This window comes from Pelodiscus sinensis, unplaced genomic scaffold (genome assembly GCF_049634645.1).
Source record: "Pelodiscus sinensis isolate JC-2024 unplaced genomic scaffold, ASM4963464v1 ctg76, whole genome shotgun sequence".
Classification (NCBI taxonomy): domain Eukaryota; kingdom Metazoa; phylum Chordata; order Testudines; family Trionychidae; genus Pelodiscus; species Pelodiscus sinensis.
Window position 1 is genome coordinate 253,679 of NW_027465891.1, and position 27,731 is coordinate 281,409.

The 27,731-nt window shown below is 66.9% G+C and overlaps 1 protein-coding gene across 1 annotated transcript; it reads left to right on the forward strand.

Annotated features, from left to right (window-relative positions):
- On the forward strand, positions 1-27,546 carry VPS16 (VPS16 core subunit of CORVET and HOPS complexes). Its single transcript, XM_075916083.1, has 24 exons — positions 1-158; positions 5,536-5,624; positions 6,001-6,098; positions 6,949-7,077; positions 8,911-9,055; positions 9,131-9,246; positions 10,024-10,146; positions 10,423-10,478; positions 11,033-11,122; positions 11,336-11,430; positions 17,022-17,098; positions 20,351-20,482; positions 20,566-20,693; positions 21,017-21,052; positions 21,754-21,862; positions 21,945-22,079; positions 22,217-22,325; positions 22,558-22,655; positions 23,436-23,543; positions 23,959-24,036; positions 24,320-24,489; positions 25,797-25,893; positions 26,273-26,376; positions 26,927-27,546. Exons 1-24 carry the CDS (start codon positions 106-108, stop codon positions 27,069-27,071), a joined length of 2,520 nt encoding a protein of 839 aa, XP_075772198.1. The 5' UTR covers positions 1-105; the 3' UTR covers positions 27,072-27,546.
- The last annotated feature ends 185 nt before the right edge of the window (positions 27,547-27,731 follow it).

The following is a 27,731-nucleotide window of genomic DNA, read 5'->3' on the forward strand; positions in this document are numbered from 1 at the left end:
CGGGGCTAGGGGCGGGCCGCGCTGCCCTGAGTCAAGATGGCGGCGCCGGGCGCGGGGCGCTGAGGGCGGAAGTGCGGCGCCGGGGCCCGCGCGGGGATCGGGGCCATGGCCTGTTACACGGCGAACTGGGACCCGCTGGGCGAGGCGGCGTTTTACCGGTCAGTGCCCGCGGCCCCGCCCCTGCGCCCCCCCGCGGGACTCCCCGCGGCCCCGCCCCCTTTCTCCTCCTAGGGACCCCCCCGCGGCCCCCCTCCCCCCGGCTTCCTGTCTGGTCCCCCCGCTACCCCCAGGCCCGAGTCCTCCCCCGACTTCTGCCCCCACCCCCAGAGCCCCCCTCCCCTGCGTGCCCAGCCTCACCTGCCCCCCCCGCTGCCCAAGGGCCCCCCGCCCCCTCCTAACCCTCTGCCCCTTTAACATGAGCCCCCCCCCGTACAAGATCAGCCCTGTGCAGCATCTGTCCTGCACCCCCCTTGGGGAGCCAGCCCCTCCCCTCCCCTCCCCTGCTGGGCCGCCGCCCCTCTGCTGTAGCCCCCGGCCGCCTGGCAATGGCTGCCCCACCTGGAGCGGGGCCGGGCCGCCGTGGCTCTGTGCGCAGCTCTCTCCCTCCCCCTCGGCCCGGCCTTTGCTTCTGGCTGCAATGGGCCAGTCCGGGCTGCCCGGCGTGTCCCTGCACCCCACCCAGCCAGGGGCGCCTGGGAATTGTATTCACTTCGCTTCGGGGAGACGCTTGTGGGGTGACAATGCTATGGGGCCCGGCGGGCGGGGGGGCTGGGGCCCGGCGGGCGGGGGGGCGGGGGGGCTGGGGCCCGGCGGGCGGGGGGGGGCTAGGCGGGTGCATAACTGGCTGGCTAGCCATTCCCAGAGAGTAGTTATCAGTAGGGCTGTGGAGTAACCACACGAATTCTCCTGGTTAGTGACTAGTCTGTAGTGCCTGGGGCCGGGCCGGCAGCCAGTGCCTCCGGCCTCACTCCTGACACGAGCCCTGTATCAGACAGCGCAGTGTGGGGGGCCAGGTGGCTGCTCTGCAAAGGGGGACGGTTTAAAAACCTGCTCCCCTTGCGGACTGGCTGCCCGTCCCCTGTGCTACCTTTGATAAAGAGGCAGTGCTGTGGGGTGGCAGCAGCCCCTGTGTAGGGAGTTGTCTGAGCTCCCGGACCCAGTGCAAGCCAGAACGGAGCTGAGCTGCCTGTCCACCCGGCTCCTAATACACTTGAATTGGAGAGCCACAGCCAAGGTAGGTCCCAGACCCGTCACAAGCCGGGACTGAGCTGGGCTGCTGGCCAGCTTGCTAAAAAATGCATTGGTAGGGGTGGGGGATTGTGTGTAGTCTATAACGTTAATGGATACCCTCTTGCTAATCGGTTAATCGACTGCACCTTTATATCCCTCGTTACTGGTGTCTGTCATGCTGGAAGGGCATAACAAATGGGGTACCACGGGGCTCTGGTTTGGTTCCGATTCTGTTCAGTATCTTCATCAATGATTTAGATATCAGCATAAAGAGGACACTTACTAAGTTTGAGATGATACCAAGCTGGGAGGGGTTGTGACTAATCTGGAGGATGGGGTCATAATTCAAAAGGATCTGGACAAACTGGAGAAATGGTCTGAGGTAAACAGGATGACGTTTAATAAGGACAAATGCAAAGTGCTCCACTTAGGAAGGAACAATCAGTTTCACACACACAGAACGGGAAGCGACTGTCAGGGTAGGATACTGCAGAAAGGGATCTAGGGGTCAAAGCGAATCACAAGCTAAATCCGAGTCAACTGTGTGACACGGTTGCAAAAAAAGCAAACGTGATTCTGGGCTGCATTAACAGGAGTGTTGTGAGCAAGACACGAGAAGTCATTCTTCCGCTCTACTCTGCGCTGGTTAGGCCTCCGTTGGAGTCTTGTGTCCAGTTCTGGGCACCGCATTTCAAGAGAGATGTGGAGAAATTGGAGAAAGTCCAGAGCAGAGCAACGAGAATGATTATTAAAGCTCATGTCTTCTACATTAATGAGGGAAGACTGAAGGAATTGGGCTTGTATCGTTGGGAGAAGAGAAGACTGAGAGGGGACATGAGAGGGGACATGAGAGGGGTTTTTCAAGTACAGGCAGACCCCGGGTTACGTACAAGATAGGGACCGTAGGTTTGTTCTTAAGTTGAATTTGTATGTAAGTCGGAACTGGCGTCCAGATTCAGCCGCTGCTGAAACTGACCAGCGGCTGACTACAGGAAGCCTGGGGCAGAGCTGCTCTGCTCCGGGCTTCCTAGAATCAGCTGCTGATCAGTTTCAACAGCGGCTGAAACTGGACGCCTGGGACAGAGCAGCTGGAGCGCTGCCGGGTAGGTCCCTGCAGCGCCGCACCTCAGCGCTGCAGGGACCAACCCAGCAGCACCCCAGCTGCTCTACCCCAGGTGTCCCCAAGTCAGCTGCTGCTGAAACTGATCAGCGGCTGATTCCAGGAAGCCCGGGGCGGAGCAGCTCTGCTCCAGGCTTCCTGTAGTCAGCCGCTGGTCAGTTTCAGCAGCGGCTGACTTGGGGACGCCTGGGGCAGAGCAGCTGGGGTGCTGCTGGGTTGGTCCAGTAATGCCGCACCTTGGCGCTGTGGGACCAACCTGGCAGCCCCCCAGCTGCTCTACCCCAGGCGTCCTCCATGGCAAGAAAAGCCGCTCCGTGTCTCCCTGGTCTGCTGGGGGGAAGTGCCCCGCGCGCCGCCGGAGGCAGCGACAGTGGGGGAGGCACCCCGCACTAGCTGTGCGGCCCCCCGCGTTCGTAAGTAGGGGTCCGACTTAAGTCGGATTGACTTAACCCGGGGACTGCCTGTACCTAAAAGGGTGAAAGAAAAGGGAGAAAAATTGTTCCCCTTGGCCTCTGAGGGCAGGACAAGAAGCAATGGGCTTGAACTGCAGCAGGGGAGGTTTAGGTTGAACATTAGGGAAAACTTCCCGCCTGTCAGGGTGGGAATAAATTGCTTGGGGGGGTGTGGAATCTCCATCCCTGGAGATATTTAAGGGCTGGTTGGACAGACACCTGCAAGGGATGGTCTAGACCAGGGCTACTCAACACGCGGCGTGCGGATCACCCGCGGCCCGTTTGTTTGCGGCCTGCGGGGCAGTTTGGGTTTACGCAGGGCTCAACGCGAGGTGTTCGGGGCCCCCCCGTTTCCTCCTACCCTCGAGAAGCCCCACTACCTACCTCCAGCGACAATGGAGGTCGTGCCAGCTTCCCGTGGGGTGGACGGAAGTCCTGCAGCTGCGCTCCACTTCTGGGGGTTCTGGAAGTGCGCTGGCTGCTCCCCTCCCCCGGGTCTGTGGCATGCTGGGAACTTGCAGGGGCAGGGGGGAGTCGGCCTAGGGCTTCCCTCCTCTGCAGGAGGGAGGGGGGAGTCGGCCGCAGAGGAGGCACGCGAGGCACGCGCTGGGGCTTCCTTCCTCTGCATGGCAGGGGGGGGGAGGGAGGAGGAATCCCGGGAGCAGATTGTGTGGGGGACTGCCTGCTCCCACTGGCACCCTGTCCTCTGCCCCCAGTCACCTCTCCCCTGCCCCCCACTGGCACCCTGTCCTCTGCCCCCAGTCACCTCTCCCCTGCCCCCCACTGGCACCCTGTCCTCTGCCCCCCACTGGCACCTCTCCCCTGCTCCCACTGGCACCCTGTCCTCTGCCCCCAGTCACCTCTCCCCTGCCCCCCACTGGCACCCTGTCCCCTGCCCCCCACTGGCACCTCTCCCCTGCTCCCACTGGCACCCTGTCCTCTGCCCCCAGTCACCTCTCCCCTGCCCCCCACTGGCACCCTGTCCCCTGCCCCGGCACCCTGTCCCCTGCCCCAGCACCCTTCCCCAGTACCATGTCCCCTGCTCCCACCAGCACAATTGGGGCCACATTAGTGAGGCTTGGGGATTTTTTGGAGGAGTTATTTGTTTGCATCTCACTTGTGTGGCCCTGTGACGGCGCGTCAGGGATCCCCCTGATCCTGCACCCCCGTAGCAGCAAGAGGAGACTCCGCCAACCGGTAGAATAGAGAGGGTTTATTGCTGCTCCAGGATACAGCCCAGCGTGAGCGAGATGTGGGCAGAAGGAGTCGGGCCAGGCAGCTGCAGACACTTGGGGTAGGGGTGCCTAGGCCCCTGGACTCGGGTCACTGTCTGCGTGACCTGAGGTTCCTCAGGCGATCCCCCCACTGGGCAGTGCTTACAGATGCAGGTCGGTAAGGGTCTGACAGCCCAAGCATAGCGACCAGTGAGGTACCGGCACTACATCACAGGCCCCCAACTGACTTTTCTGTGGGTCAGTGACCCCTGACTCAAAACAGGTTCCCCACCCCTCTCAGAAATAAAGACAATGACACAGTATTTGATTTGAAAATGAAGCCTGGCCAACAAACCCCCGATTGGGGCCAAGCCCCCATCTGGCTGCAGCATCAGAACACTCCTGCACCCCCGCCCCTCAAACCCTAGATCTGAGTCTGTCATAGACTGGACCCCCCTGCCCTGAGCCCCTCACATCCCCCAACCCAAATTCCTGCATCCTCACAGCCACAAGCCTGTGGCTTGCTTAGTACCCCAACCCTCCATCTGACCCCAACACTGTCTAGCCTGGGGCCCCCTCCCCGAACCAGTGTCCCCTTCTCCACTCCTCCTGCATCCAAATTTCCTCCCAGAGCTTGCACCTCTCACCCCTTCCCACCCCCAAATCCCTCATTCCCACCCCAGAGCCCGCACCTCCTGTCTCAGCCCAGTGATGGTCCGGCTAGACTGCAGGAGGTTTTCCGGGATTCCAGAGAGATCCTGGAAAAACTCTTCTGCATCCAGGGACGTGTTTTTTCTTCTGCTTTTTTTAGTGGAAGAGCAAACATGCTCTTTCAGTAACCCCTGTATTCCTATTCCACGAGGAATACGGGGGCTTCCAAAAGGAGGGGTTTTTCTGACATTTGGTGCAGTCTAGACAGGCCAAATATTGGAAAAACCCCTTCCTACAGAAGAATCGAAAAACAGCGGCAGTGTAGAGTGTATAGGGCTGGCCATAGCAAGTGATGGAGAGGAGGAGACTAGAGAGGGCGGGGCTTCAAGGAAGAGGTGGGGTTTTGGGGAAGGATGGGGCGGTAGATCTTGGCTTGTTCTGACATTTAAAAAGTGCCCTTGGGTGTAAAAGGTTGGAGACCCCTGCTCTAGACAGTGCTTGGTCCTGCCGTGAGGGCAGGGCACTGGACTCGGTGACCTCGCACTGTCCCTCCCGGGCCTAGGGCCTGCGATTCTATCCTTAGTGCACGGGGCTTCTGAGGATTGTGTGGTCTGAGTGTCACTGAGCTCTGCTGGGGGCTGGGAAGCGCCCGGAGACAGTAACCGGGGGATAGCCAGAGCCTGGGGGTGTCAACGCCCGTCGATGGGCGTTGTCCAGCCCAGGAGCGCAGTGCAATGGCCTAGGAGCGGCTGGGCTTTGCCTGGGACTCAGCCGTGCCCCGGAGACGCCTGGACTCGGGCTGGTGGGGGGAGAGTGCAGGGCGGTGTCAGGCCCTAACCGCTCCTCTCCTTTGCTTGCTTCGCTGCAGGAAGTTTGAGTTGTACAGCATGGCGTGGAACCTGCAGGAGGACTTGCGGGACTGCCTGGTGGCTGCTGCGCCTTACGGGGGCCCCATAGGTACGGCCAGGGCTGGGGACCCCACCGAGCGGAGACGGGACGGGGCTCTGTGGCCTTTGGATGGTCTCCTTCCCCAGAAGCTGCTGGTGCTGCTCCAGGCCAGGGCGGGTGCTGGGTTTGCAGCGGGTCCGTTTGGCTCCCTGGCCCCCTCTCCTCGGCTGATTAACGGGAAGGCTTGAAGCCGGGTGTGAACCTCAGCTCAGCCCTCCGTTTGAATCCTGGTCCGCAGCTGCGCTCGCTGGTTGTCTTCCCAACTAGCGTTGATCCCAGCTCGCTGGTTTACAGCTGCCTTAGCCCTTGCTCTAGCTCCTGGCTGCCGAGAAGCTGCGCTCTAGCCGGGTTCCCCGGGGGTTTCACTGCCGCTTGTCGCCTGCAGCCTTGCTGAAGAACAACCTCAGGAGAGAGAAGTCCCCCAGCTCCCGGCCGCTTCTGGAGATCTACTCGGCCTCAGGCCTTCCCCTGGCCAGCATGCCGGTGAGTGCCCAGCCTGGCACGGCCTGCTAGTGCCCACGCCCCGTGGGCCTGCCTGCCGGCAGCACCTGGACTCGAGTGACCTCTGGGCTGGGCGGAAGCAGTAGTGTGTGTCGTGCTGCCCGCCTCAAGCAGCGGGCATGGCCAGGTGCTCCAGCTGTCTCAGCGCTGCCTGGGAAGAGGGGCTGCACACAGCCAGCCGCCCGTTCTGGACCTGGAGGGGCATTATCCAGACGGGAGCTGGAGGGGCATTATCCAGTGAGACCACAGTGCGCTGGCTACCAAAGGTGGCGCGGGCCACCGGGGCTAATGAGATATTGTCTCTGCCACTGCCTTCCTGTGAGGCCTTGGGCTAGTCACTTAGCGTCTTGGTGTCCTGCTCCCCTGCCCGTCTGGTCTGTGCTGGTTGTAGCACTCTTTTTCTGGGTGGGTGCCCAGTGGGGGCACAACCTGAGCTGGGTCCTTGAAGGGTTTCTGTGACTGCAGAATCCTTCAGGCAGGGGAACAGGCCAGGTGTGGGTCTGAGCAGTGGTGGAGGGGAAGAGGGGCGGGGCTGGCTGTGGGGAGGTGGGGTCCAGGAGGAGACAGATTGCCTTGTGGCGGGGAGGCTGGGAAGGGAGGGACAGACCCGCGAGTCAGCAGAGGAAGGACGGCTGCTGAAGCTGCCTCGGGGGGACCCGGGGCTGGTGGGAATGCCAGGAGGGGGAGGGAGAAGCAGGGGCAGCTGCGTGCCAGGAGGATGGTACGATGGATGGGGCTGGGCTGGGCTGGGCTGGCCAGGTGTGAATCCCGCAGGAGCTCCGGGGGCCCTGCCGTGGGGCTGACGTGGGCCTGGGTCTGTCGTTGCCTGCAGTGGAAGAGCGGGCAGGTGGTGCAGCTGGGCTGGACGGCCAGCGAGGACGTGCTCTGCATCCAGGAGGACGGCTCCGTGCTCGTCTACAACCTCTTCTGCGAGTTCAAGCGACACTTCAGCATGGGCAATGTGAGTGCAGCCGCGTGGCCCCGCTGGCAGAGCGACCGGGCGGCTCTATTGGCCGGGGGGTAGCAGGGCTGGGCAGCTCTGGTAGTGAGGCGGGGGTGGGGACTGAGACTGGGCGGCTGTGCTCGGGGGGCAGGGCCAGGTGGCTCAGTTAGCTGGGAGGGGGTCTGGGCAGCTCTGTTAGCGGGGGGGGGGGGGGGGCGGGCAGGCGGCCGAGACTGGGCAGCTGTGTTGGGAGGGCAGGGCCAGACGGCTCAGTTAGCTGTGGGGCTGGGCAGCTCTTACCGGGATGGCGGGGGGGCCGAGGCTGGGCGGCTGTGTTCGGGGGGCAGGGCCAGACGGCTCAGTTAGCAGGTCGGGGGCATCTGTGTTGGAGGGGGTTCGGTGGGCTCCATTAGCGGGTTGGTTCCTATCAATGGGCGGGGCGGGCGAGCTTGCGTTAGAGCCTGGGGCTGTGAGCCGGGACTCCCGGGTTGGTTCCCATCAATGGGCGGGGCGATGCGGGGCGGGCGAGCTCACGTTAGAGCCTGGGGCTGTGAGCCGGGACTCCCGGGTTGGTTCCCATCAATGGGCGGGGCGATGCGGGGCGGGCGAGCTCACGTTAGAGCCTGGGGCTGTGAGCCGGGACTCCCGGGTTGGTTCCCATCTATGGGCGGGGTGGGGGAGGGCGGGCGAGCTCGCGTTAGAACCTGGGGCTGTGAGCCGGGACTCCCGGGTTGGTTCCCATCAGTGGGCGGGCGGGGTGGGGCGGGCGAGCTCGCGTTAGAGCCTGGGGCTGTGAGCCGGGACTCCCGGGTTGGTTCCCATCAGTGGGCGGGGCGGGGTGGGGCGGGCGAGCTCGTGTTAGAGCCTGGGGCTGTGAGCCGGGACTCCCGGGTTGGTTCCCATCAATGGGCGGGGTGGGGGAGGGCGGGCGAGCTCGCGTTAGAGCCTGGGGCTGTGAGCCGGGACTCCCGGGTTGGTTCCCATCAATGGGCGGGCGATACGGAGCGGGCGAGCTCGCGTTAGAGCCTGGGGCTGTGAGCCGGGACTCCCAGGTTGTTTCCCATCAATGGGCGGGGTGGGGGAAGGCGGGCGAGCTCGCGTTAGAGCCTGGGGCTGTGAGCCGGGACTCCCGGGTTGGTTCCCATCAGTGGGCGGGCGGGGTGGGGCGGGAGAGCTCACGTTAGAGCCTGGGGCTGTGAGCCGGGACTCCCGGGTTGGTTCCCATCAATGGGCGGGGTGGGGGAGGGCGGGCGAGCTCGCGTTAGAGCCTGGGGCTGTGAGCCGGGACTCCCAGGTTGGTTCCCATCAGTGGGCGGGCGATACGGAGCGGGCGAGCTCGCGTTAGAGCCTGGGGCTGTGAGCCGGGACTCCTGGGTTGGTTCCCATCAATGGGCGGGCGATACGGAGCGGGCGAGCTCGCGTTAGAGCCTGGGGCTGTGAGCCGGGACTCGCGGGTTCCGTTCTTTGCGAGGCGCGGGCTGCGAGCGCTCTGGGTCGGCGGGTACGCCGGGGAGGGCCCCGCTGGCTGCGGCAGGAGCCTGTCCCCGGGAGAGCGGGTGGAGCTGGGTGTGGGGGTGCTGCTCCTGAGCCCTGCCAGTGCCGGGATCCCGCTGGGCTCTCTCTGCCTCTTGCCCCGTGCTGTGCTGTATTGGGCGGGTAGCTGGCAACCATGGCGACGGAGCCTGAGGCCTTGTATCGCCAGCTTGCCCAGCCTGACCGCTCCGGCCTCGGGGGGCTGGCAGAGCGGGAGACTCGGAGCCACGGGGCAGCGCGAGGCAGGGAGGGGCTGGCGCGCTGGTCCCTGCCGGCGGCCCCGGGCCTGGCTCCGAATGCCCCTGTTCCGCGGTGCAGGAGGTGCTGCAGAACCGCGTGTGGGAGGCGAAGGTTTTCCACACGGAGTACGGGACGGGCGTGGCCATCCTCACCGGGGCGCACCGCTTCTCCCTCACCACCAACATCGACGACCTCAAGCTGCGCAGGATGCCGGAGGTGCCAGGTACGTCCTCCCCCCGCCCCTCCTTCCTGCCTGGGCCTGGGCGTGGGCCTGACCCCCGTGTCTGCTCCCCGGCAGGTCTGCAGAAGTTGCCCTCCTGCTGGGCCGTCCTGTCCCAGGACAGAGTCACCCTCATCTTGCTAGCGGTCGGCCAGGACCTGTACCTCCTGGACAGCACGTCCTGCTCCGTGGTGGTGAGTGGGCAGCTCCGTGGCCCTGGAGCCTGAGGGCCGCTGGCTCTGCCCTCGTGTCACAGGCTGCAGCGGGAACGACGAGTGGGGGCCCAGAGTGGGGGCCCACAAAAGCAACCCCAAAGTCTTCTCTTTCCAGGCTTTGCTATAAAGCCTCCCCCCAAATCTTACAACCCTAGATCTTGGGGATGAACATGCGCGGCCACCTCCCGAGTACTGGTAGGAGAACCAGGGAGAGCGCATGGCAAATCTCAGCCCACAGGAGCCAATCCCAGGGTAGCAGAGAGAGAGCTTTTATCATCCCCACGATACCCGGTACAAGCGCGCCGGCTGGATGGAAAGGCCTACGCTCCCGGGGACGCCCACGGGCCAAACGCTGAGTTACGAAGGAGAGGAAACCCGGTTTCAGCGCACAGACATGGGACTGATCTCCTCTACCCTGCTGACAGATGGTGAAGGGTCTTTACTGCGGGGGACAGACAACAGGGCTCTCCCAGAATCCGAGAGTCAATTGCTGGGGACAAAGGAGGGAAACCCCCAAATTCCTTTGTCCCAGTTTGAAATTCCTACCTGCATTTCTATTGGCTGAATTGACCCGGCTAGGTCCAGTTAACCCCTTAGTCCCCAGGCGGGTGGCCGTCCCTCACGACCATGACGGGGCACTGCCCGTTCCCAGGCCCGAGGGCTGCGTTGGTCACCCGGCTCCCCAGCCTGCTGTGCTGTGCTGCCCTGGGTCCGTCTGTCCCCTCACCCCTCTGTCTCCTTCTCCCTGGGCTGCAGACTCCCCCAGGAATGAGCCCCCATGCTGGCGCGTACGTGCAGATGGCCGTGTCCTTCAACTACCGCTACCTGGCCCTGCTGACCGACACTGGCTCCATCTGGATGGGGACGGCCTCGCTGAAGGTGAGCGCCTCCCCGCCCGCGCTCGGGGGTCTGGAGTCTGCTCCCTGGGCCGTGCAGGGCTCAGCCGCGACCCCTCTGGGGGCAGAGCCTTGCCTCGGTGCCAGTGCTGCTCCTGGGGACGTGGCAGCCCCGGGGCCAACGGTGCAGCCCGCGCTGCTGGGGGCTGCCCTGCCGGACCATCCCGTGTCCCTGGCGGAGCTGGCAATGGCGGCGGAGCAGGCCTGGGCGGCTCTGGCCGTGCCCTGCCACCGTGTCCATCGGCTCTCTGCCCCGCAGGAGAAGCTGGGAGAATTCAGCTGCGATTTCCGAGCTGCGCCCAGACAGATGGTTTGGTAAGTGGGGCTGTCGTCTCCTCCTGGCACGGGGTGTCTGCCGCCTGGCCTGCTGCCCGGGGTGCTGGCCTGGCGCACGCTCCCCTTGCCAACGGCCGGGTGGCTCCAGGCCTGAGGGCAACGCCCAGGGCTGGGGGGTGGCAGGCAGGGCTCTGGCAATGTGTCCGCAGCAGCCCAGAGGGGTGGGTGTGCTCGGGGGGGAGGGGTTGGCTGGGAACAGCTCTGCCCGGGGGGGCAGGGATTGGCTGGGAGGGCTGTGCCGCTGGCGGGGTGGAGGGGGTAAGGGGGCGTGCTGGTGGGGGAGGGGGTGGCAGAGTAAGAAGGTGTGCTGCTGGTGGGGGGAGGAAGGGGGGGTGCGGTGGGGGAGGGGGTGGCGGAGTAAGAGGGTGTGCTGCTGGTGGGGTGAGGGGATTAAGAGGATGTGCCGGTGGAGGGGAAGGGGGGTGCCACGGGGGGAGGGGGGAAGGGTGTGCCACGGGGGGAGGGGGATAAGGGTGTGCCACGGGGCACAGCCACGCTCCGGTCGTCCTGACGAGCAGCCTGCCCTGGCACAGGTGCACGCGCCCCCGGAGCAGGCAGCGGGCCGTGGTGGTGGCATGGGATCGCCGGCTGCTGGTGGCTGGCACCTCTCAGGAGAGCATCCAGTATCCTTCGGGGGCGGGCGAGTGGCGGGGCGGGGGTTGGAGACGTGCTGCAGGACGGTTGCCTCGCTGCCCTGCCCTTCCCGCGGGGCACTGCTGGCCGTCCGCAGCCTGGGCTGGTCCTCGTGACGTCCCTTCCTCCGCCATGGCTGCCTGGGCGGCTCAGTCCCCGCTGGGCTCCCGGCCGGGGCTGGCGGGTCCTTAGCGAGAGCGCAGGTTTGTCCTGGACGAGGATTCCTACCTGGTGCCGGAGCTGGACGGGGTGCGGCTCTTCTCTCGCACGACGCACGAGTTCCTGCACGAAATCCCCGGTGAGCTGCGGGGCGTCCTGCGCCCGGCCCCTTTCCCAATGCCCACCCCGGCGGGAGCTGGGCACGGAGGCAGCCGACAGTCCCCCAGGCCTTCGCGCCCGCGGCCAGCGCCAGCTCCGAAAGCCCGGGAGGATGGGGGGGCGCCCTTCCCCTCCAGCCCACCCGCCCTGCTACTGCAGCCCCGGTGCCCTTCCCCGTCTGCCCCGTGCCCCTCGGTCCCAACCCGCCCACCCTGCTGTTCCAGCCCCGGTGCCCCTCCCCTTCTCAGCCCGCCCCGTGCCCCTCGGTCCCAACCCGCCCACCCTGCTGTTCCAGCCCCGGTGCCCCTCCCCTTCTCAGCCCGCCCTGTGCCCCTCAGTCCCAACCCGCCCACCCTGCTGTTCCAGCCCCGGTGCCCCTCCCCTTCTCAGCCCGCCCCGTGCCCCTCAGTCCCAACCCGCCCACCCTGCTGTTCCAGCCCCGGTGCCCCCTCCCCTTCCCCGTCTGCCCCTCAGTCCCAACCCACCCACCCTGCTACTGCAGCCCCGGTGCCCTTCCCCGTCTGCCCCGTGCCCCTCGGTCCCAACCCGCCCACCCTGCTGTTCCAGCCCCGGTGCCCCCTCCCCGTCTGCCCCGTGCCCCTCGGTCCCAACCCGCCCACACTGCTGTTCCAGCCCCGGTGCCCCTCCCCTTCTCAGCCCGCCCCATGCCCCTCAGTCCCAACCCGCCCACCCTGCTGTTCCAGCCCCGGTGCCCCTCCCCTTCTCAGCCCGCCCCATGCCCCTCAGTCCCAACCCGCCCACCCTGCTGTTCCAGCCCCGGTGCCCCCTCCCCTTCTCAGCCTGCCCCATGCCCCTCAGTCCCAACCCGCCCTGCTACTGCAGCCCCGGTGCCCCTCCCCTTCTCAGCCCGCCCCGTGCCCCTCGGTCCCAACCCGCCCACCCTGCTGTTCCAGCCCCGGTGCCCCTCCCCTTCTCAGCCCGCCCCGTGCCCCTCGGTCCCAACCCGCCCATCCTGCTGTTCCAGCCCCGGTGCCCCTCCCCCTTCTCAGCCCGCCCCGTGCCCCTCGGTCCCAACCCGCCCACCCTGCTGTTCCAGCCCCGGTGCCCCTCCCCCTTCTCAGCCCGCCCCGTGCCCCTCGGTCCCAACCCGCCCACCCTGCTGTTCCAGCCCCGGTGCCCCTCCCCTTCTCAGCCCGCCCCGTGCCCCTCAGTCCCAACCCGCCCACCCTGCTGTTCCAGCCCCGGTGCCCCTCCCCTTCTCAGCCCGCCCCGTGCCCCTCAGTCCCAACCCGCCCACCCTGCTGTTCCAGCCCCGGTGCCCCTCCCCTTCTCAGCCCGCCCCATACCCCTCAGTCCCAACCCGCCCACCCTGCTGTTCCAGCCCCGGTGCCCCCTCCCCTTCCCCGTCTGCCCCTCAGTCCCAACCCGCCCACCCTGCTGTTCCAGCCCCGGTGCCCCCTCCCCTTCTCAGCCCGCCCCATGCCCCTCGGTCCCAACCCGCCCACCCTGCTGTTCCAGCCCCGGTGCCCCTCCCCTTCTCAGCCCGCCCCGTGCCCCTCAGTCCCAACCCGCCCATCCTGCTGTTCCAGCCCCGGTGCCCCCTCCCCTTCTCAGCCCGCCCCGTGCCCCTCAGTCCCAACCCGCCCACCCTGCTGTTCCAGCCCCGGTGCCCCTCCCCTTCTCAGCCCGCCCCGTGCCCCTCGGTCCCAACCCGCCCACCCTGCTGTTCCAGCCCCGGTGCCCCTCCCCTTCTCAGCCCGCCCCGTGCCCCTCAGTCCCAACCCGCCCACCCTGCTGTTCCAGCCCCGGTGCCCCTCCCCTTCCAGGGTTGGCTGCTGCTCCTGAAGTTGCAGGTGTTCCAGCCAAGCCCTGCCTGGCCCCTTCTGCCTCCCCCGCCAGAGCCATGGCCATGCAGGGAAGCGCCTCCTGGCGGCGGGTCTGCAGCCCAGAGCCTCCTGTCGCTCCCAGACAGGCCCCGCTAACCGCAGCGCCCGGGAGAGCTCGGAGAGCCCTCGTGTCCCGGCCTGCCTCTGCCTCTCTGGCGCCAGACCCCCCCCATCCCTGAGCTCGGAGAGCCCTCGTATCCCGGCCTGCCTCTGCCTCTCCGGCGCCAGACCCCCCCCCCCCATCCCTGAGCTCGGAGAGCCCTCGTGTCCCGGCCTGCCTCTGCCTCTCCGGCGCCAGACCCCCCCCCCCCATCCCTGAGCTCGGAGAGCCCTCGTGTCCCGGCCTGCCTCTGCCTCTCCGGCGCCAGACCCCCCCCCCCATCCCTGAGCTCGGAGAGCCCTCGTATCCCGGCCTGCCTCTGCCTCTCCGGCGCCAGACCCCCCCCCCCATCCCTGAGCTCGGAGAGCCCTCGTATCCCGGCCTGCCTCTGCCTCTCCGGCGCCAGACCCCCCCCCCCCATCCCTGAGCTCGGAGAGCCCTCGTGTCCCGGCCTGCCTCTGCCTCTCCGGCGCCAGACCCCCCCCCCCCATCCCTGAGCTCGGAGAGCCCTCGTGTCCCGGCCTGCCTCTGCCTCTCCGGCGCCAGACCCCCCCCCCCATCCCTGAGCTCGGAGAGCCCTCGTGTCCCGGCCTGCCTCTGCCTCTCCGGCGCCAGACCCCCCCCCATCCCTGAGCTCGGAGAGCCCTCGTGTCCCGGCCTGCCTCTGCCTCTCCGGCGCCAGACCCCCCCCCCCCCCATCCCTGAGCTCGGAGAGCCCTCGTGTCCCGGCCTGCCTCTGCCTCTCCGGCGCCAGACCCCCCCCCCCCCCCATCCCTGAGCTCGGAGAGCCCCCGTATCCCGGCCTGCCTCTGCCTCTCCGGCGCCAGACCCCCCCCCCCCCATCCCTGAGCTCGGAGAGCCCTCGTATCCCGGCCTGCCTCTGCCTCTCCGGCGCCAGACCCCCCCCCCCCCCATCCCTGAGCTCGGAGAGCCCTCGTGTCCCGGCCTGCCTCTGCCTCTCCGGCGCCAGACCCCCCCCCCCATCCCTGAGCTCGGAGAGCCCTCGTGTCCCGGCCTGCCTCTGCCTCTCCGGCGCCAGACCCCCCCCCATCCCTGAGCTCGGAGAGCCCTCGTGTCCCGGCCTGCCTCTGCCTCTCCGGCGCCAGACCCCCCCCCCCCCCATCCCTGAGCTCGGAGAGCCCTCGTGTCCCGGCCTGCCTCTGCCTCTCCGGCGCCAGACCCCCCCCCCCCATCCCTGAGCTCGGAGAGCCCTCGTATCCCGGCCTGCCTCTGCCTCTCCGGCGCCAGACCCCCCCCCATCCCTGAGCTCGGAGAGCCCTCGTGTCCCGGCCTGCCTCTGCCTCTCCGGCGCCAGACCCCCCCCCCCATCCCTGAGCTCGGAGAGCCCTCGTGTCCCGGCCTGCCTCTGCCTCTCCGGCGCCAGACCCCCCCCCCCCCCCATCCCTGAGCTCGGAGAGCCCTCGTGTCCCGGCCTGCCTCTGCCTCTCCGGCGCCAGACCCCCCCCCCCCCCCCCCATCCCTGAGCTCGGAGAGCCCCCGTATCCCGGCCTGCCTCTGCCTCTCCGGCGCCAGACCCCCCCCCCCCCATCCCTGAGCTCGGAGAGCCCTCGTATCCCGGCCTGCCTCTGCCTCTCCGGCGCCAGACCCCCCCCCCCCCCCATCCCTGAGCTCGGAGAGCCCTCGTATCCCGGCCTGCCTCTGCCTCTCCGGCGCCAGACCCCCCCCCCCATCCCTGAGCTCGGAGAGCCCTCGTATCCCGGCCTGCCTCTGCCTCTCCAGAGCCAGACCCCCCCCATCCCTGAGCTCGGAGAGCCCTCGTGTCCCGGCCTGCCTCTGCCTCTCCGGCGCCAGACCCCCCCCCCCCATCCCTGAGCTCGGAGAGCCCTCGTATCCCGGCCTGCCTCTGCCTCTCCAGAGCCAGACCCCCCCCCATCCCTGAGCTCGGAGAGCCCTCGTGTCCCGGCCTGCCTCTGCCTCTCCGGCACCAGACCCCCCCCATCCCTGAGCTCGGAGAGCCCTCGTGTCCCGGCCTGCCTCTGCCTCTCCGGCGCCAGACCCCCCCCCATCCCTGAGCTCGGAGAGCCCTCGTGTCCCGGCCTGCCTCTGCCTCTCCGGCGCCAGACCCCCCCCCCCCCCATCCCTGAGCTCGGAGAGCCCTCGTGTCCCGGCCTGCCTCTGCCTCTCCGGCGCCAGACCCCCCCCCCCCCATCCCTGAGCTCGGAGAGCCCTCGTATCCCGGCCTGCCTCTGCCTCTCCGGCGCCAGACCCCCCCCCCCCCCATCCCTGAGCTCGGAGAGCCCCCGTATCCCGGCCTGCCTCTGCCTCTCCGGCGCCAGACCCCCCCCCCCCCCATCCCTGAGCTCGGAGAGCCCCCGTGTCCCGGCCTGCCTCTGCCTCTCCAGAGCCAGACCCCCCCCATCCCTGAGCTCGGAGAGCCCTCGTGTCCCGGCCTGCCTCTGCCTCTCCGGCGCCAGACCCCCCCCCATCCCTGAGCTCGGAGAGCCCTCGTGTCCCGGCCTGCCTCTGCCTCTCCGGCGCCAGACCCCCCCCCCCCCATCCCTGAGCTCGGAGAGCCCTCGTGTCCCGGCCTGCCTCTGCCTCTCCGGCGCCAGACCCCCCCCCCCCATCCCTGAGCTCGGAGAGCCCTCGTGTCCCGGCCTGCCTCTGCCTCTCCGGCGCCAGACCCCCCCCCCCCCATCCCTGAGCTCGGAGAGCCCCCGTATCCCGGCCTGCCTCTGCCTCTCCGGCGCCAGACCCCCCCCCCCCCATCCCTGAGCTCGGAGAGCCCTCGTATCCCGGCCTGCCTCTGCCTCTCCGGCGCCAGACCCCCCCCCCCCCCCATCCCTGAGCTCGGAGAGCCCTCGTGTCCCGGCCTGCCTCTGCCTCTCCGGCGCCAGACCCCCCCCCCCATCCCTGAGCTCGGAGAGCCCTCGTGTCCCGGCCTGCCTCTGCCTCTCCGGCGCCAGACCCCCCCCCCCCATCCCTGAGCTCGGAGAGCCCTCGTATCCCGGCCTGCCTCTGCCTCTCCAGAGCCAGACCCCCCCCATCCCTGAGCTCGGAGAGCCCTCGTGTCCCGGCCTGCCTCTGCCTCTCCGGCGCCAGACCCCCCCCCCCCCCATCCCTGAGCTCGGAGAGCCCTCGTATCCCGGCCTGCCTCTGCCTCTCCGGCGCCAGACCCCCCCCCCCCCCATCCCTGAGCTCGGAGAGCCCTCGTGTCCCGGCCTGCCTCTGCCTCTCCGGCGCCAGACCCCCCCCCCCCCCCATCCCTGAGCTCGGAGAGCCCTCGTATCCCGGCCTGCCTCTGCCTCTCCGGCACCAGACCCCCCCCATCCCTGAGCTCGGAGAGCCCTCGTGTCCCGGCCTGCCTCTGCCTCTCCTGGGCTCAGGCGTGTCTGGGCTCTCCCTTCCCGAGGCACAGCGGTGGGAGGGGCGGGGCTGGGCAGGCAGCAAGGCCCGCAGGGGAGACCCTGGCCTGGAAGTACACACCAGGGTCTGGTTCTAGCTCTGCCCTGGACTTGCTGGGTGTCCTTGGGCAAGTCATGTCCCCATCCCATGCCTCAGTTTCCCCAGCTGTGGGTAGCCGGGCTCCTCCTGAGATGGGCAGGGGCGGGTGACTCGCCCCCAGCCTGGGCCAGCGTCCGAGGCCATTTTGTCCCGTTTCAGAGGCCAGCGAGGAGATCTTCAAAATCGCGTCCATGGCGCCCGGGGCACTGCTGCTGGAGGCCCAGCGGGAGTATGAGGTAAGGGGCCCTGTGATCGCCCAGCCCCGCCCCCTCTGACCTCAGCAGGGCACGGGGCGGCCACTGACCCGGGGGGCGGGGGCTCGTGGCTGCCCAGCGCCGAGCCAGAGGGGAATCTGCCCCGTCTTAGGCCGCTAGCTCGGGCGCGGCTGGGCCTCGGCGGTGCCGGTCACAGCAAGGCAGGAGCAGTCCGCTCGGTGCCTTGCTACCGCGGGGCAGCGCTCCAACGCCCGGTCCTTATGGAGCCGCCGGGAGCGGCCGAGGGCGGCAGGGCCCCGGCCAGAGGCTCAGGACCCTGCCGGCTACTAATTGACAAGCAGCCCCTCCCGCTCACCCACGTGCCAGCTGCATCTTCCGTGGGCTGTTCCACGCCGCCAATCCCCAGGCACGCGGCAGGGTCCGGGCTTCCTGCGCGGGGCGGTCGCTGCCTCGGCGGGGCTCGTACCGAGCGTGGGCCACTGAGCACTCGTGAGAATATCAGAACGGCCAGGCTGGGCCAGCCCAAAGGTCCGTCCAGCCCTGGTCCTGTCTGCTTAACGTGGCCAATGCCCGGTGCCCCAGAGGGAGTGAACGGAACCGGGCATCGTCCAGGGGTCCCTCCCCTGCCGCCCATTCCCAGCCTCTGACAAACAGAGGCCAGGGACACGCTCCCTGCCCAGCCTGGCTAACAGCCATCGATGGGTCAAACCTCCATGAATCTCTCTAGCTCTTTCTTGAGCCCTGTTACCGTCCTGGTCTTCACCACGTCCTCTGGCGAGGAGTTCCACAGGTTGACTGTGCGCTGAGTGAAGAAAAATGGGCTTTGGTTTGTTTTAAACCTGCTTCCTATTCATTTCATTTGGTGACCCCTAGTTCTGATGTGATGGGAACACGTAAATTACTTTTCCATCGTCACTTTTTCCACACCTGTCATTATTTTATAGATCTCTGTCATATCTGTCTCCTCTTTTCTAAGCTGAAAAGTCCCTGTCTCTTCATATGGGACCTGTTCCAAACCCCTCTTCCGTTTTGTTGCCCTTTTCTGAACCTTTTTCAGTGCCAAGATACCTTGCAGTATTCCAGATGTGGGCGTACCGTGGGTTTATATAGAGACAATTCTCTGTCTTATTCTCTGTCCTTTTTTAGTGATTCCTAACATTCTGTTTGCTTGTTGGACTGCCTGCGCATTGCGTGGATGTTTGCAGGGATCTATCCACAGTGACCCCAAGATCACTCTCCTGAGTAGTTGTAGCTACGTTAGCCCCCATCACATTGTCTGTATAGTCGGGGTTATGTTTCCAGTGGGCATCACTTTACATTTACCAACATCCAATTTCATTTGCCATTTTGTTGCCCAATCACTCAGTTTGGTGAGATCTTTCTGAGGCACCACAGTCTGCTTTGGGCTTAACTATCCTGAGCAGTTTGGGATCAGCTGCAAATTTTGCCACCTCCCTGTTTACCCCTTTCTCCAGATCATGTATAAATAAGTTGAATGGGGGGTCCCAGTACATACAGACCCTTGGGGGACCCCACTGGTTACCCCTCTCCACTCGGAAACTGACCATTTATTCCTCCTCCCCTTTGTTTCCTGTCTAACCAGTTACCAGTCCTTGACAGGACCTTCCTTCCCTCCTATCCCATGACAACTTGATTTACGTAAGAGTCTTTGGTGAGGGACCTTGTCAGAGGCTTTCTGGAAGTCTAAGTGCACTAGAGCCTCTGGATCCCCCCTGTCCACATGTTCGTTGACCCCTTCAAAGAACTCTAGCAGATTAGTGTGACGGCGCGTTGGGGTTTTCCCGTCTCCTGCACCCTCGAAATGGCACGAACAGACTCCACCAGCCAGTAGAACAGAGGTGGTTTATTGCTTCCCCAGTATGCAGCACAGCACAGATGTCATCAGGTTACAGGGCAGGCCTAGGATGCCTCAGCCCCCCTTGATATGGGGGGGGTCTCGGCTTCTAAACCCCCCAGCCTGTAGTTGAGGCTGCCTCCTCCATCCTCCCAGACAGAAACTAACCTAACTCTCCTCCAGCCCTGCCCCCCAGCCAGGGCAGCATCCACCTTCCTTTGTTTCTCCCCATGGGGGGTGGCTGGTCAGACAGGTTGACACACCCTTTGCATAGTGACTCATCCTGTTTTGCTGGGTCGTGGTACCCACGGCAGCCAGTGGGGTTCCCCCAGAGCCAGCAGCGTAGAAACCAGCCAGGTGCCCCCACTACGTCACACTTAGTGAGGCAGGATTTCCCTTTACAGGAACCACGCTGACTTTTCCCCAACAAATCATTCATCCACGTGTCTGACATTTTATTCTTTACTGTAGTTTCAACTAATTTGCCCGGAACTGACGTCAGACTTACCGGTCTGTAATTGCCGGGATCGCCTCTAGAGCCCTTTGTAAATATCGGCGTCACGTTAGCGTCCTCCAGTCGTTAGGTACGGAAGCCGATTTAAAGGACAGGTTACAAACCACAGTTAACAGTCCTGCAATTTCCCATCTGAGTTCTCAGAACTCCTGGGTGATGCCATGTGGCCCCGGGGACTCGTCACTGTTCAGTTCATCAGTTTGCTCCAAACCCTCCTCTAGTGACCCCTCAATCGGGGACAATTCCTCAGACTTGTCACCTAGACAGACCGGCTCAGGTGTGGGGATCTCCCTCACGCACACTGCACAGGGGGCTGGCTCAGTCCCAGGCCAAAGGGCCTGCAGCTACCGGCTGTGCAGAGGCTGCACGAGACGCTCCTATCTCGCTTCCGCCTGCTCCAGGTCCTGGCTAGGTCTGCGAGCTCCCGGGTGGGCCGCGGAGGTGCCTGGGGCTCCCGGCGGGAATGGGGGCTGGAGGGGCGTGCGGAGTCCCCCTGTGGATGGGGTTTGGCAGAGTGGCACCCTGAGCCCCGCCAGCGATGGCTGGTGATGCGCGGAGCAGCGAGGGAGCCTGTGGAGGGCAGGGCCCAGCCTGGCAGGGGCAGCGTGCGTCTGGCAGGCCTGGTCAGGATGCTCGCAGGTGGCCAGCCGCTGCTGGTCGGCACAGGGCCCCAGCTTTGGCACGGACTGTGCTAGGCTTCCCGGGGCTGCTGAAAGTCCCCCCTCCCTCGGATTTTCAAACAACCCTGGAAAGGACTCGCCAAGCAGCACCGGGACACTGCAGGGCCTAGAGCCGAGCGGGGGCACCAGCCACCTGGCCCCCAGCAGGCCCGTCGGCTCCTCCCCGCCTGGCGCAGCTCTTGCGTGCAGGCTCCCGGGCTGACCCCTGGCGCTCTCGCCCCCAGAAAGAGAGCCAGAAGGCGGACGAGTACCTGCGGGAGATCAAGGACCAGAAGCTGCTCTCGGAGGCCGTGCGGCAGTGCATCGAGGCCGCCGGCTACGAGCACGAGCCGGAAACCCAGAAGTCTCTGCTGCGGGTAAGTGGGGGAGGCGGGAGGCTCGTGGGCGGGGCAGGGGCGTCTGGCCACCCATCCCTGAGCGCTGGCCCGTCTGTCCGCAGGCCGCCTCCTTCGGAAAGTGCTTCCTCGACCGCTTCCCCCCGGAGAGCTTCGTGCGCACGTGCCGGGACCTGCGGGTGCTGAACGCCGTCCGGGACTATCAGATCGGCCTGCCCCTGACCTTCGCCCAGTATCCTCTCTGGCCCGGCCGTCCCGCGGCCCCTGCCCCGTGGGGCGAGGAGCTGGCTGGCTCCTGCTCACGTGCTGAGGGTCTAAGGGGTGGCCAGATGGCGGTTGGGGGGGCTCAGTGGGCGGTGACGGGGGTCTCGCCTTCCTCTGCAGCACAGGGCGCATGGGCAGCGCTCACCTACTTGCGCCCGCCTGGCCCTGTCTCCTGCTGCCTGTGGGGGGCAGGGCCCGAGGGGAGAGGTGCTGTGGCTGCTGCAGCCGTGGGGTGGCTCCCGGAGGGGCGAGCCGGCACCTTCCCCTGCTGCTCCTTGACGCGTGCCGCAGATACAAACAGCTCACCATTGAAGTCTTGCTGGATAGGTAACCGCCCCTGGCTGCGAGGGACCATCCCGGGCCCTGCCGGTCACTCAGCCCCACCCCCACCCCCGGCCGCCTCCAGCTCTGCTGTTAGACCCTGTGCGCCCCTACAGGGCCATCCCCGGTCTGGTCCCGCAGCTGGGCGCCCCCCTCGCCGCGCTCCCTTCAGCACGTCCGGACTGGGGGCTCGGGCAGCTTGTCCCGCTGCTCCCCCGCAGCCAGGGGTCTCGCCAGCCTCCCAGCCAGGCGCTGGCCCTGCCGCGTGGGGCCCACCTGCCTGCAAGGCAGCCCCTCTAGGGCTGTACCTACCCTGTCCCCGGCCCCTTGCCTGCCGGACTGGTGCAAGTGGCCACTGGTGGAGATGGCTGGGCTCTGCGGCCTGGCCCTGGCAGGAGCGAGGGGAGATGTCCCTGGCAGGGCAGGGGAGTCCGCGCCCCTGCGCAGCACGAACAGCGGCTTGCAGGTAAAGCGTTCCAGTGCGCCCGCTGCCCCGGGTTAGTGCTGGATTCGGCCCCCTGCCCTGGCCTCCCGGCTGCGATGGCCCTCTCCCCCCTTGCCACCCAGCGCTGGGGCACCTCTCACCCTGCGCATTCCTCCCCGAGCCCTGGGGGAGGTGGAACCGGCCCCACCCACCCGCGCGTTGGCCCGGGGGACCGAGGGCTCCGGGGCGCCGGCGTCTGACGCCCCCTTGGCCCGTGTCTCAGGCTCGTTCTGCGGCGGCTGTACCCCCTCGCCATCAAAATCTGCGAGTACCTGCGCCTGTCGGAGTTCCAGGGCGTGAGCCGGATCCTGGCTCACTGGGCCTGCTACAAGGTAGGCGGGCGGGCGAGGGGCGGGGGCTGCTCGGGCGCTGTCCCTCGGGCCGGGCGCTGGCCGACCTGCCCTCCCGCCCCAGGTGCAGCAGAAGGACAAGTCTGACGAGGAGGTAGCTCACGCCATCAACCAGAAGCTGGGCGACACCCCCGGCATTTCCTACTCGGCCATCGCTGCGCGGGCCTACGACTGCGGCCGCACGGAGCTGGCCATTAAGGTGTGTGGCGGGGGCGGGGCCCCTGGAGCCCCCTTAGCTCGGCTCACGCCGCAGGGCCTCCCCTGGCAGTGCCCTGCTGGCGCCTGGCTCCATGCTGAGCCCGGGGCCGGCGCTGACGGGGCTTCTCTTGGGCGCAGCTGCTGGAGTACGAGCCCCGGTCCGGGGAGCAGGTCCCGCTGCTGCTGAAGATGAAAAAGAGCCAGCTGGCCCTGAACAAGGCCATCGAGAGCGGAGACACGGACCTAGGTACAGCTGCGCGGGGCAAGGCTCCGGGGGCTCTGGGAAGTGGGATTGGCCATTCGCACCCCAGACCCACCAGTCCTTGTGGCCCCCGCCCCCGACCTGCCCTGAGGAGCCCCGACGGGCACACACAGGCCAGGGGCCCTAAGCGACGGGCGTCCCTTCCCCCAGCCCCCACGCCCCGCTGGCCCGGCCGGGGGTCTGCGCCCGCCCCTCTGACGCGCTGCCTCTGCCCCAGTGTACACCGTCGTGCTGCACCTCAAGAACGAACTGAACCGCGGCACCTTCTTCATGACGCTGCAGAAGCAGCCGGTGGCTCTGAGCCTCTACCGCCAGGTGAGAGCCGCCCAGCCCAGCTGGGGCTCCTGGCGGGCTCGGTGGCTGGGGCTCAGACAGGCTGTGCCCGCTGGCAGGGGGAGAGGGGAGCCTGGTGCTGTGGGGGGGGGCAGTTTGCCGGAGGTGCCAGGCTGACAGGCTGTGCCCGCTGGCAGGAGGGGGGGCGGGCCTGGTGCTGTGGCAGGGGGGCGGTTTGCTGGAGGTGCCAGGCTCAGACAGGCTGTGCCCGCTGGCAGGGGGAGAGGGGAGCCTGGTGCTGTGGGGGGGGCGGCTTGCTGGAGGTGCCAGGCTCAGACAGGCTGTGCCTGCTGGCAGGGGGAGAGGGGAGCCTGGTGCTGTGGGGGGGGCGGTTTGCTGGAGGTGCCAGGCTCAGGCTGTGCCCGCTGGCAGGGGAAGAGGGGGGCCTGGTGCTGTGGGGGGGGGGGCGGTTTGCCGGAGGTGCCAGGCTCAGACAGGCTGTGCCCGCTGGCAGGGGGAGAGGGGAGCCTGGTGCTCTGGGGGGGGGGGGGTTTGCCGGAGGTGCCAGGCTCAGACAGGTTGTGCCTGCTGGCAGGGGGAGAGGGGAGCCTGGTGCTCTGGGGGGGGCGGGGGTTTGCCGGAGGTGCCAGGCTCAGACAGGCTGTGCCCGCTGGCATTAGGAGCCCAGTGCTGAGCAGTAACAGCCCGGGCCCTGCTGGGGAGGGCAGGGGTGGGCTGAGTGAGTGGGACCCCCGTGCCTGTCGCGGTAACGAGCCTGTTGGCCCGGGGGCTGTGTGCTGCAACCTCGCGTGTCGTGGCCAGTTCTGCAAGCACCAGGAGCTGGAGACGCTCAAGGACCTGTCCAACCAGGACGACGACCACCAGGAGCTCGGGAACTTCCACGTCCACGCCAGCTACTCCAGTGAGCAGGTGGGTCGGCGGGGCCTGCCGGAGCCTCTGCTGGCCTTGCAGGGCCGGGAACTGCCCCTGGCCCTCCGGACGCCCGGCTTTGCCAGGAGGCTGGGGCTGCGCTGCTCCGTGCCTCTGGGCTCCCCGGAGTCCTTGGCTTTCTCTGGCGCCGTGGGGGCGGGAGCGGGAATTAGCGACCCGGAGCGCTGCACAGTAAGGAGCTTCCTGCTTGTCGAATGAACAGCCCCGGCCCCTGTGGCTCCCAATCCTTTGCCAGCTCACAGCCCTAGTCCTGTCTCTGGGGGGGAGTGAGCACTGCAGAGCCGGGAGCATCGCTCGGCCGCCTGTGAGAGCCGCAGGCGGGGGCTCCCGTGGCCGTCCCCCGCAGCGGGGCAGGGAGGCTGAGACTAGCCGGGGGTTGCTCTGTCCCTTCCAGCGGCTCGAGGGGCGCGTGGCAGCTCTGCAGAACGCGGTGGACGAGTACTCCAAGGCCAAGAACGAGTTTGCTGCCAAGGTGAGTGTGGCTGGGGTGCCTGGTGAGCTGCTAGGGGCCTGGGCCTGGCCTTCCGGCTGTGGCTGTGTCCCGTGGAACAGCGCTGGGCACGGCCGGAGGCTGAGGAAGCCGCCTGGAAGAATGCAGGGCTGGGGAGGAGAGAGCCCAGGCCTTCCCTTGGGAGCCCCGGTCTCTGCGCCGCCCTCAGGGGAAGCGGCAGGGGTGGGGTTGCCTTGCGCGCAGGGATGGCGGGTGCCCGGGGAGAGGCCCATCCCGTGCGCCCAGCCTGGCCTCTGCTCCACAGGCCACGGAGGATCAGATCAAGCTGCTGCGGATGCAGCGCCGCTTGCAGGACGAGTTGGACAAGCCCTACGTGGACTCCTCCCTGCACGACACCGTCTACAGCCTCATCCTGGACGGCAGCCACAAGCGGGCGGAGCAGCTGTACCGCGACTTCCGCATCCCCGACAAGAGGTCAGGCGGGGAGCCGGGCGGGCAGGCGCTGCGCCCAGGAGGCACCAGACGAGCTGTTCCAAGTACACGCAGCTCCTGGCCGGAGCCCCCGGGCAGGGGCCAGGATGTTGTGAGCCCCTTACGGACGGCCTGTCTCTCACTCTGTCCAGGGCACACAGAGGGGTGTGGGATCCTGCTCTCACGGGGCTCGGTCACATGCACTTCACCGTCCTCTGTCCCATCAGGAGAGGAGCCTGAGAGGGGACGTGACAGCGGTTCTCAAGTACCGAAGAGGGTGTGTCAGGGCCCCTGGGCCTCTGAGCACAGGACAAGGAGCAAGGGGCTGAAACTGCAGCAGGGGAGGTTTAGGTTGGACATTGGGAAAACCTTCCTGCCTGTTGGGGGGGTTAAACATGGAATCAGTTGCCTGGGGGGTTGTGGACTCTCCGTCCCTGGGGATATTTCAGAGCAGGTTGGACAGACGCTGTCAGGGATGGGCTGGACGGTGCTGGGTCCTGCCGTGGGGGCAGGGACTGGACTTGCTCCCCCAAGGTCCCTCCCAGTCCTCCTGTTCTGTGATTCTTGGTGCTCCGGCCAGTAAACCCCACTTGGGCAGCTGGCCCTGGTAGACTGGATCTGTGCCCAGGGGGCTAGTGGCCGGCCAGGCCCTGCTGGGCTAGGCACTGCGCACACAGAGCCGAGGTAGGGAGCGCCTAGCCCAGGGCTCGCAGCCTTTTCAAAGCCAAGAGCCAAACGGCATCCAAATTCAGAACAAGTGGCCAGCAGAGTGTCCATGACTGGAAATGTCCCCGTCCTGCTCTTGGTAATGGCCGTGATGGTGAGCAGCCCCCCTGCCACACGGCGCTCAGACTGTACTTCCCGCGGCTTCGGCTGCGTCTGTTCGCCCGCTTCTGGGAGTTCCCATCAGAACCGGCTCCAGGCGTGCCCGCGGGCGTCACTGCGCCTCCTAACGCGCCGAGCTCGCTTCTCGTTTGAACGTCGAGGGGCCTGCACGTTGGGGCCAAGTGCCCGATTTACTTCCATCCTGAGCCGTGGGCTCAGACCCTGCCCTAGAGGCTGTCTGGGGCAGCTGGCCACAGCCAGTCGGGGAGCAGCGGGACCCGCCAGGGGCATAGGTCACATGACTGGCGCCGATGTGCGTAGGGCACAGAGCAGCCTGGAAGGGGCACCATCGGCAGGCTGCCTGGCCCATTGGGTGCTGCCTGGCATCGGGGTGGCAGCCGGCAGGGGGGGGACTGTGCTGCCAGCCCCGGGAATGGGACTCGCTCCCTGGCTGCTGCAGTAAGGGGCGAGGTGTCTGTCCCCAGGTTCTGGTGGCTGAAGATCAGCGCCCTGGCTGAGCGGGACGACTGGGAGGAGCTGGAGAAGTTTTCCAAGAGTAAGAAGTCGCCCATTGGGTACTTGGTAAGCAAGTCTCTGCCGCAAGGGGCCCCTGGCTGGCTGGGTCCTGCCCCTGGTCCGCAGCCCGGGTGCTGGGCTAGGTCCCTCCAGGCGGGAAGGGAAAGCGGGAACCGCTCAGACCCAGCCTTGATAGATCCCTGAGTGGGGCTTGGGTCGCCCCACAGGACCCTGGAACTCGTCTTTCCAGCTCTTAGGCCACTCCCACCAGCCGGGGGGGGGGGGAGGGGGAGGGCGGTTCTGTCCCACAGCCAGGGGGCAGGGTGAGGGGGGAGAGGAACAGGCCGGGGGGTGAGCGGGACAGCTGGGGGGTGGGAGGGATGCGATGCAGCAGCGCCAGAGCCTGCCGCCTTCACTGATTCCCATCTGGCTTGCTCCACACCAGCCCTTTGTCGAAATCTGCATGAAACACCACAACCGCCACGAGGCCAGGAAGTACGCAGCCCGCGTGGCCCCCGAGCACAGGGTCAAGGCCCACATCCTCGTGGGGTACGTCCGCGCTGAGCGCTCCACCCCCCAGGAGCCTGGTGTGGGCAGCGTGGCTGGGGGGGGTTGGTTGGGCTCTGAGTGGGGGGAGGGGCTGCAGACCCCCTTGGGGAAGGGGCTCCTTTTTCAGCGCTGCCGCGACTCACCTTGTCCTGTGGGTCAGAGAGGGGGCTGGGCTCAGAGGGGGGGGGGGGCCCTGGCGAGAGGGGCACAGGTGGGCAGTTGAACCAGGGTGAGGGCGTGCCCATGCCCCAGGAGGGTGCCAGGCAGCTGGGACCCCACAGTGACATTCCCAGTTCAGGCAGGGCAGTGAGGGTGGCGTGGGCCGGGCCGGGCCCACAGCAGAGGGGATCCTGGGGAGGAGACGCCAAGCCCTGCATGAACCCGCAGGGAGGGGTAGAAATGGCCCAGCTGCCCCATAGCCCTGTCCATGAGGCCTGGTCCCTCTGCCCCACTGAGTGCAGCCAGAGGGGGGAGCTAGGCTGGCTGTGCCCCTCCTGCCCTTCCCAGCCGGGGGCGGCAGAGCTCACAACTCGCCCCGTTTCCCCGACAGAGAGTTGGACCAAGCCGCCGACGCTGCCATTGAGCACAAGAACGAGACGGAGCTGAACCTCGTCCTGGCCAAGTGCACCGCAGCCACCGACTCCGCGGTCACAGAGAAGATCCACCGTGCGAAAGCTCAGCTCCTGAAGAAGTAACCCTGCCCCGCGCCCGGCCCCTTGGAGCAGTGGCTGGAGCCACGGGCTGGCCACCTTCCTGGGGCGTTGCAGGTGGCCTGGGGTGCGGGGAGCAGCGCTTGCATGGCACGCTCCTGTGCAACCAGCTGTCTGGCCGTGAGCTGGGCTCCCGTCCCACGAGGAAGCCTTATTCTGCCCTGGGCAGGTGCCTGTCCCCAGCTTCCTCCCCTGAACTGCCCCTGGCTTCTCTCAGCACAAAAACTGCTAGAGCCACCCTGCCGTTCAGGCACCACTGGGGCTTGTGGCAGGAGCCGTCCGTCCAGCCTAGCTGCAGCGCCAGCAGGCACGGCATCCCCAGCCGGGGACAGTGGGGCTGCCGGGCAGGGACGGCTGAAGCTGGGGGCACTGCTCTCTGGATTTGGGGCTGGGGGAGGTGAGGAATGGCTCTGTGACACTGTAACTTTCAGCAGGATAAATAAATCAGTGAGACCCCTTGTGTGTGACTGGAATGCTGGGTTCCCTAGTGCCGCCCTGTGGGGTGGGGGGGTGACACTGGGGGGCAGTGCTGTCTCCCCCTTGCAGGCCTGCTGTGTTTGTAGGGCTGGGGGCACATTCACCTTTCTGAGTACTGGATCAGGGTGAGGCAGGCCACTTCCCACCCTGCTTAAACCTTGCATGAGC